At 34.8% G+C, this 9842-nt stretch overlaps 1 protein-coding gene across 1 annotated transcript; it reads left to right on the forward strand.

Annotated features, from left to right (window-relative positions):
• Window positions 1–1721: 1721 nt before the first annotated feature.
• Window positions 1722–6511, forward strand: prnpa (prion protein a). The gene is made up of 2 exons (XM_051117686.1): window positions 1722–2851; window positions 5148–6511. Exon 2 carries the CDS (start codon window positions 5159–5161, stop codon window positions 5741–5743), a length of 585 nt encoding a protein of 194 aa, XP_050973643.1. The 5' UTR covers window positions 1722–2851; window positions 5148–5158; the 3' UTR covers window positions 5744–6511.
• Window positions 6512–9842: the final 3331 nt, after the last annotated feature.

The following is a 9842-nucleotide window of genomic DNA, read 5'->3' on the forward strand; positions in this document are numbered from 1 at the left end:
AAGGGATTGTAGCGTCTGAATATCTGAATGTTGTTTGGGATGTTTGAGTGGGTGAGTTAGTACGCAACTGAAGAAAATGGACAGCATTGCTGTAGTTAAGAACGAGCTTCATATTTTTTTTCTTTTAACATTTCGACTCTCATTCACACCTATGACTGGCCTCTGTGTTGTCTTACTTCTGACATTTTATTTGGCATGTTTATATACTGATTGTAAAACTGAGAATATGGTGATAATTATATTTAAATAAAATGTTATCATCAGAAAATGTAAAAAAAAAAAGTTTGTTTTCACTTTTCACCAAATGCATTATTGCATTATAGTTATTGGTATGAATTTGAGCATGAAGAATGAGGATATTTTATCTTAATTTGCAATGTGCATATATGTAATGTTCTATAAAGTCACACAAAAAGAGTTTTTTTTTTTTGACTATAATACCCTACCATTTGGAATTCATCAGATTTTTAAAAAATAAATTATTACTTTTATTCAGCAAGGATGCATTAAACTGATCAAAAGTGACAGTAAAGACATTTAAAAAATGATTTCTATTTTTTTTTAAAAATCATTTTAATTGTCCATTTATTAAAGGAAATATGTTATAATATATGTGATAATATCCACCACACATAATATGTGCTACAAAAATTAAATTAAATAATAATAAAAAACTTAGCTTTACATTAAATCAAAATATATATCTATTATGACACTATTTTTGTAACATTATCTTGGTTATGGTTATGCACAATAAGGATGCAGTTTATGCAGAGGACTCTAAAAGTTCAAGATCGCTAATTAAAATGTTATGTTTTGCATTTGGACTCCACGGAGCCTTTTCACAGTTATTAATGTCGTAAATCTAGCAAAGTTTTTTATGAACCTTTTTAACACTGTATACATTTTAACACTATATTGCAATTCTAACTTTTTTTACTTGCAATTCTGACCTTTTCTCGGAATTGTGTGATACAAACTCAATATTGACTTTTTTTCTCAGAATTGTGAGGTATAAGATAACGGTAATAAAGCGAGTAATAAAGTTGCATTTCTGAGAAAGTCAGAATTGTGAGACATAAACCGGCAATTCTGAGAACATATCAGTCTTCCCCCCTCAGAACTGGATTTTATGACTTGCAATTGTGAGTTTATATCTCACAATTCTAAGAAAAAAGTCTGAATTGCAAGATATAAACTTGCATTTGTAAGAAAAAGTCAGAATTGGCGGATACAAACACAGCTGCGAGAAAAAAAGTCAGAATCGTTGCGAGATACAAACTCGCATTTGAGATTAAAAAAGTCAGAATTGCATATATGCAATACAGAGGAAAAAAGTCAAAATTCCAAAATGTAAACTCGCAATTGCAACAAAAAAAGTCAGAATTGCAAGACACAAACTCACATTTGCGAAGAAGTCCGAATTGCATATTCGTATAATGTAATTTTGAGGAAAAAAGTCAAAATTCATATTGCAAGAATTGCATTTGTGATAAAAAAAAAAGTCAGAATTGCATACTTGTACCACGCAATTGCGAGAAAAAAAGTCAGAATTGCGGGATTACAAACTCAAAATTGCGAGAAAAAAGTAAGATTGGGGGATACAAACTTGCATTTGCGATAAAAAAAAAAAAAATCAGAATTGCATTTTTGTATCATGCAATTTTGAAGGAAAAAAGCAAAATTCCAAAATGTAAAATTTGAAACTTACAATTTGAGAAATAAAATCAGAATCGCGAGATACAAACTCCCATTTATGATTTTAAAAAAGTAATTGCATATTTGTACCACGCAATTTTGAGGAAAAAAGCAAAATTCCAAAATGTAAACTTACAATTGGGAATAAAAAAGTCAGAATTGCATATTTCTATCACGCAATTCCGAGGAAAAAAAAAGTTAAATTCCGGAATGTGAACTTGCAATGGCGAGGAAAAAAAGTCAGAATTGCCAGATGCAAACTCGCGTTAGCATTAAAAAAAAGTCATTTCATAATTTGTATCACGCAATTCTGAGGAGAAAAGTCAAAATTCCAAAATGTAAAAAAGACAAAAAAGTCAGAATTGCAAATAAAATCTCACAATTGCAGTTACCTTTTTTAATGTTTATTTGGTGTCGGAAATTGGCTTCCATTCCATGTTTTATTACTTTTGCATTAAATTTCCAACTAATTTACACTGCTGTGTGGGTGTTTTTATAACAACAGCTAAGGGAGTGACAACAAATTTGAGTTCTTGTATAATCTATAATTTTCTATTTTCAAAAGTCTTTTTAGAAATGCTATTATTTTTGTCATTTCCATTCACCACTATAGAAGTTTACCCAACTATATAACGACTTATGCTTCTGATAACCCCAGAAATGTGAAAAGGGTCCATTGTTTTTCTTTTACCGCCCGAGATTTTTTTCAGCACGCACAACAACCTACCTGCAAACAAAATCTGTGCGTGTGAATGTCAGAGCTGTCAGTCTTCCACATGATTTGACTGCAGGTCGTCTCGTGGGTTACCTAACCACCATCTCTGAGCTCATGGAGAGAGACAATCGCCACATGACCGACCCCACAGTATGACCCGTGGGCCTAAAGACGTTTGTCAAATCCATGGACCGTCTTAATCCTGTTGATGGATTAGAGCGGTGTTCTGATCCTATGCCGGTGAGACGGACCGACGTAGTCCATTCACTCAACCAATCAGAGAATGAGCAGCAGTCGGTTAATGCCACTGTGTACGTGTACTTGTGTGAGTTCTGTCTCATACTCTCATCCATTCAAGCACAGCAGAGCGAGGAGGACAACACCTGGACAGTCATCCTGAACCTTCCAAAACACATTTCATTCAGATACAAATTCAACGTAAGTCTTTATTTTAACCATGTTTTATAAGAATATTTAATACTATTATTCGTTTTCATTATTATTTCATAAATATCTTTTAGGAGAAGTACATCTTCATACTGACAAAATAACACACCAATGTGTGATATTCTGGTTATTACTGTTTACTTTCTAGAGCTGCTGATACAGAACTAACAGTTTTAGATGTAATATGAAGATAATAGTATAAAAACATCTGCTTTTTACTCAAATTCCAGTACAGTTTATGTTATTCTAAGGTTATCTTAGACTGATAGTGACCTTGTGGTAAAGCTTACCTCATAATTGAACGATTTTAAGAATGAGCATTGTCTTTGTGTTGCGTTTGAGGGAACGGTACAGGGGTGAGGATATTCTTAAGAGACAACCAGACACTGAACTACACCAGATTACCTATCTAAAGCTGCCAGACTGGCGGCCTAGTTTCTGAACAGATCATGTACTGCTCATGTCATTGTCTGACTCTAGATCACAATATACATAGAGATCTATGCATGTTATGCTCTCATCAAGCAGCAAATGAGTCAGTACAGAACTTCATTTACTATCATTTACAATAAAAAAACTATGTCCTTAATTAGTACATGAATAAATACATAAATCATTTTTTTATTATATATGAAGAGTTTAGATGCAAAAGCCTCTAAGTGCCATCTGAAATTTTCTTCTAAAATGAGCATTTTTATCAGGCTCCTATATTTATGTTTAGTTAATTCACTTTAATTGCATAGAACAGGACCTATACATTGCCATTAGCATTACCTATAAAATTACTGAACCTACACATAGGAGCCAGATAAAACCCCTCATTTTGGATGAAAATTTCAGATGCCACTTAGAGAATTTTGCATCTGAAGTCTTCATATATATATAGAATAACTAAAATTTTTGGAACAAGATTTTCTCTCAAAAGACTCTTTTGCCCACCAAGGCTGCATTTATTTGATTAAAAAATACAGTAATTAAAAATACCTTAATATTGTTGTTTTAAAACTGTAAAAATTACAAAACTATAAAATTGTATCAAACTTTATAAAAGAAAGTTTTGTTAATTAATTTTATATATATAATATTTTTTGTATTTAAATATATCAAAAACAAATAAATGAAAAGTTTTATCATTTTAGACAGTTTTGTATTTTTTTACAGTTTTTGAAATTTATTCATTTTTTGTGATGGCAAAGCTGAATTTCCAGAATTATTACTCCAGTCATGATCCTTCAGAAATCATATGATATGATTTGGTGCTCAAGAAACATTTCACAGCAATAAACAACATTAAATAAATAAATTTGAAATATTTTAATAAATAAATCGGAAGGTAACACTTGAAAATAATGTTTCACTTGTTAACAGTAGTTCACTACATTAGTTAAAAAACTACTGAAACAATTAAAAAATAAGCATTTATTTATTTTAATTAATGCTGATTCTGGCATTTACTAAATTCATTATTAAAATCTAAAGTTGTATCTGCTGATGTTGTTTAAAGGGACTAAGCTAAAATGGACTAATAATGAACAGTTAAGTAACATTAACAAAGTTAAATAAAACGGTAACATTTTATTCCTCATTGTTAGATCATTTAGTTAATGCATTAATTTTTTCATTCATAATTAATTTATTTTATTAATTTTATTTAAAAACATTAGTCGCTGGGCATATTTTTATGGCTTCTAAAGAATTAATTTTTTCCTCAAGGACATGTCATATAAACATCCTTAAAAAGAGAAAAGACTCTTAAAAGATTTGTTTTTAAAGAATATACCTTGAATTATTCTTTTTTGTTTGTTCGTTTTAATTTCTCGAATGTATTAATAAATAAATAAAAAAAAAAATATTTTATTAAAATAAAATAAATATGGCCTCTCAAGTACTTTTGTCCTGTTTTTTTTTTTTTTGTTTTGTTTGTTTGTTTTTTTAAATTAGTTTATTTTTTAACAGGAAAACATAAAACAGGCTACCTTTTTATCCTCAGGTTTCTTTTTTTGTTTTTGTTTTTGTATATAAGAGCCTATAGACATTTTAGAAAACCAGACGCCTCTAATTTCTCCTTTTTGACATTATTGGCTTTCTCTCTATCCTTCCTGCTGACACTGTGTCCTCTGCGTCCACTAATCAGACAGATCTCATTGGGACCGATGAGTCAAAGACTGATTGGTTTTTTGGCCTATGTTTAGCTCTTTGCTTTCACAGAGTTTGCATGCACAGCCTTTGTTACTAGACGACGCAGTACACGTGGTTTCAGTTGACCTCTGACCTTGTGTTTTCACAGCACCTTCCGGCATGTTCTCCCAATACAAAATCTTCTCGTTGATGAACTGCCTGTTACTACTAACTGTGATGCTTCCTGTGGTCCAATCGCGTCGGGGCGGGGGCTTCGGCCGTGGTGGAGGTAGAGGTGGAGGATGGGGCGGCACCAGCTCTGGCCGCGCGGGCTGGGGAGGCGGCGCCGGCGGCGGCGCTGGACATTACCGTGCCCCACCCACCCATACTGGAGGCTCCTCGGGACACAGCGCTGGGAAGGTAGCAGGGGCGGCCGCCGCTGGAGCTCTAGGGGGAATGCTGGTTGGACACGGGTTGAGCTCCTTGGCCCGACCTGGATATGGGTACGGGCACGGGTATGGAGGATACGGAGGCTACGGTGCAGGGTATGGGCACGGGCATGGCCACGGCCACGAGTACGGCCACGGACATGGGCACGGACACGGGCAAGGGCATGGACATGGACACGAAGGACATGTTGGTCATGTTCACAACGAGACAGATGTGGATTATTACACAGATGCTGCCAGTTCTGGACCCATTTATAATTGTGTGACAGTTTTTGGACTCGTGATATCATTCTTGCTTGGGTACTTTCTGTCATAAGGGCCACTTTGGCACTTGTCATGGGTGATTCTTGCGCATCTGTCACTACAAAAATAGTCTACAAAAATGTGTGACATGCAGTATTAAAACATGGACTAAATGCAATTAAACAGCACTACCATGGATTTCATTACACTCGGTGCATGATCTCTGCCCAAGTTTTGTGTTAAAATGACAGAACAAGGTTACATTTGCTTGATTGGCATTTTGAACAAACAGACTGCTTCCAATGTTCCCTCTGTTTTTTGTTTTTTTGCCTCTGAAATGCGAGTTATGAGTCAGAAGCATGTACTTTTTTTTTCAGATTTTTATAAATGAATAATTGTAGTTTTTTTAAGATTTAGTTTATGTGAATAATGGCATTTTGTATGGGAAGCATGTAGATTATTATCTAAACAGAATCGCAAAGCATCATGTATATATATTTTTCCTTTATATTTACACACACGTTTATTGATTGTTGTCTTCTGAGCCGTTTCAACCTTCTCAATGATTTAATCTGTTTGTTCCTGCCATTTACGTCAGCGAGCATTCAAAATAAAACAAGGCTTATGGGAAAATCACATTAAAACATAATAAGCTTGACGAAGTGTGTCGAGTCGAGAGCAAATCTTGTTAAAGGGCTCGGGCGCTCTCTACCTCACTTCCCCGAGCCCTTTAACAAGCGGCTGATTGTCTTAAACCAATAAGATTCCATTGCTTTTGCTTGTACACATTCTTAGATTTGTTTATCAGTATGTATGTATATTTTTGTACTGCTAATATAAAATAAATACACTTAAATATAAAATACTTGACATTTTGTCATTTTTGATTCTGTGTGAGTGATAATATGAAGAAATGTGGTTTGATTTAGTCAGAAATCCCAGATTTGGAATCATAGAGAACTGGGAGAAATTGTGTTGACAGTTCCAGCAAGCACCGGACGTCAGTTTATAGTCAGTTTGACGTTGCATTTTGGTTAAGAATGAAAATCGAGTTGACGTCAGTATTTGATGTTGACTCAAGATTGGATTTTGGTTACACGACCTAAAAACAACAAAATATCAACGTCGGTTTTGGACAACAATTTAACGTTGATATTTAGATTATATTGAATTTTGGTCACCCAATGTCACAACCGAAATTTAAACCAAATATCAACATCTTATGATGTTGTGCGCCTGCTGGAGTATTGGGTGGACTATTACTTTGGTCCTAAAAATAGACTGCCCTTTCATATGTGGACATGATGTTCACATGCAAAATATCCTTAATAAATAGCACTTAAGGCATTAGTTCACCAGAACAAAAAAATTTCTAATAATTTACTCCCCCATGTCATCCAAGATGTTCATGCCTTTCTTTCTTCAGTTGGAAAAGAAAAAGAAAAGGGTTTTGAGGAAAACATCCCAGGATTTTTCTCCATATAGTGGACTTCACGGGGAGCCAACGGGTTGAAGGTCAAATTTGCAGTTTCAAAGCAGCTTCAAAGGGCTCTACGCAATCCCAGCCAAGGAATAAGGGTATTATTTAGTGAAACCATCTGCCATTTTCTAAAATACATAAATAAATAATAATAAAAAAAAAGACTTGCACTAGCTCTGCGATGTGCAGCTGCTGCTGGCCAAATGGGTGCCCTATGCAGAACTTTATGGTTGTGCCCCCTCCCTCAAATATTATGGAAGTAAAAAAATAATAATAAAAACACCTACTATATAGGGTCAAAATAGAACTTTAATAAAATATAAAAGTAAATAAATAATTTGTAATTAAACTGTAGTATTTACTAATTACAGTTTAAGCTCTAGAGAGTTACCTATGGCTATGATTTAATTAATACAGTTGTGTTTTTTTTTTTTTCTTTTTTGTTTCAAGAGATCACACACCAGAAAATTAAGCAGTTTCACTACGATAAAACCATGGTTAATTTTGGCAAGGGTTGTGATGCCCATGCCCACAATGTTTTTGTTAAAGAAATTATAGAGGCTGTAGTATTTCTATCGCAAGATTAAGTGGATATTTAAATTAAATGTTTAGTATTAAACAAGGATTTGATCGTCCTGTAAGTGTAACAACAATTATTGGCCTTAGATGCCCTTTGCAGGCATTTGTAATAATATGTAATGTACATAAATTGTTTATTTCGTATTAGCCCACATTATGTATTTTAACAGTGTTATTTAATGAAACCATATTATTATTATTATTAATTAACCAATCATTATTGCCTCACTGCTTTTATGTAGCCTAAGCACTGAAAACTAGAATAGTAAGGTAGATGCGTTTAATGACATTAAAACACGTTATTAACGTCAACAGCCAAAAAAGTTTAACAGGATTATGAACGTACCTGAAAGATATAGATGGGCTTCATCTTGGGCTTTTTCCTTTTTCTTTTCTCGGTGCCGGACTGCTTATTACAATCATTTGCAGATAACCGCAAACATTACGTGAGGAGATTTTAATTAATTTATTTTTTAAGCACCTGGGAAGTTGTTGCCCTACACAGACTGCGCACTTGGCGCAAAGCCACTAGAAGGCAAGCCTGCAACCATTAGACGGAAAGCCAGAGTTTACCATGAAAAAAAAAAGTGCTGTTTTATAATAGAAGTCACTGACTTTTTGTGACAGGTGGGAGTCAGCTTACGACACTTATCATTCATTCCTATGGTATCCGTAAAGGATGACTGAGTGTTGCACACCTCTGACTGAAATTCAGTGACGTCCAGGCTGTAATGTGACTAAGGGACACGTGAACCAAGTTAGCCGTTAGGCTTTCTCCAATAGTAAATAATACAGACCCTCTCATCTCCCTCCAGTTGAAAAACGTAAGGTAGGGTGAAAACTCCATCTCATTTTCTCCCCCAACTTCAAAATCGCCCGACATCGTTTTTACCTTTTTTTTGTAAAGGGCGTTTGACTTTCTTTTTTTTGTAAAGTCGTGGACGCCCCTCACAAAGCTAAGTGCAAGGTGAGCATTTGTGGTTAAAAAGTATATATATTTGTTCCCCCAACTTCAAAATCGCCCGACATCGTTTTTACCTTTTTTTTGTAAAGGGCGTTTGACTTTCTTTTTTTATGCAATGTGTAAAGTCGTGGACGCCCCTCACAAAGCTAAGTGCAAGGTGAGCATTTGTGGTTAAAAAGTATATATATTTGTATTTTGTTTTAGACAATGACAGATTGTTTCGGTAGATAGGACACTTACTCATTGACTGGGATCGTGTAGAGCCCTTTGAAGCTGCACTGAAACTACAATTTGGACCTTCAACCCGTTGATCCCCATTGAAGTTCACTATACAGAGAAAAATCCTGGATTGTTTTCCCCAAAAGCCTTAATTTCTTTTTGACTGAAGAAAGACATGAATATCTTGGATGACATGGGGGTCGTTCAGGACAGTACCATGACAAAAACAAGCAAAACTGACATGAAATCTTTGAGACTTTTCATTTCTGTAGGTGTTTAATAAGGAGCAGCAGGGTTGTTCACATTAGCCTGTAGATATGTGAATGAAAGGGGAAGGAGAGTTGAAAGAGAGTGGAGATTCCAGTACTACTGCAGTGCTTATGAATAAATATGAGTAGATATGAATATGCATCAGAACATTAAATCAGCAGGCAATGACCAGATTTGGCAATATATGAGTGTGTGTTTGCACCTTGAGTAAACGGAGCGGGACATCAACGACGAGAAGAACAGAAAGTGCGAAGAAGATGCTGAAAGTCAAATGGGAAAGAAAAACAAACATTTGGCATGCTCACAGTTCTTCTTCTCAACTGACGTGAGACAAAGAAGTTATTCAAATGACCGTGAACAAAAGTCTTTTACATCTTATACAGTGTTGCATAAAAAGCAGCAGGACATACAGAAGCTCTTGCTGCCATTCATAGTCTCTCCATCTTTCCGTTTAAAACACATTCATATTCTCTCACACTCGCAAAAACAGTCTTTGCCTAAATCATATTCACTCGCCAGTGAGTTTTGTTCAGCATTTCCCAGGGTTGTGCTGTGCAGTTGTGTTTGTTAGTTGTTTAATCTATCTGTAGCGTTTGTGTTTTATACGTTTATTGACTAGGTGATATGTTGATGATTTGAGCATCTGTTTCCATGTTTGCG

Source organism: Labeo rohita, chromosome 8, assembly GCF_022985175.1.
Source record: "Labeo rohita strain BAU-BD-2019 chromosome 8, IGBB_LRoh.1.0, whole genome shotgun sequence".
Taxonomy (NCBI): domain Eukaryota; kingdom Metazoa; phylum Chordata; class Actinopteri; order Cypriniformes; family Cyprinidae; genus Labeo; species Labeo rohita.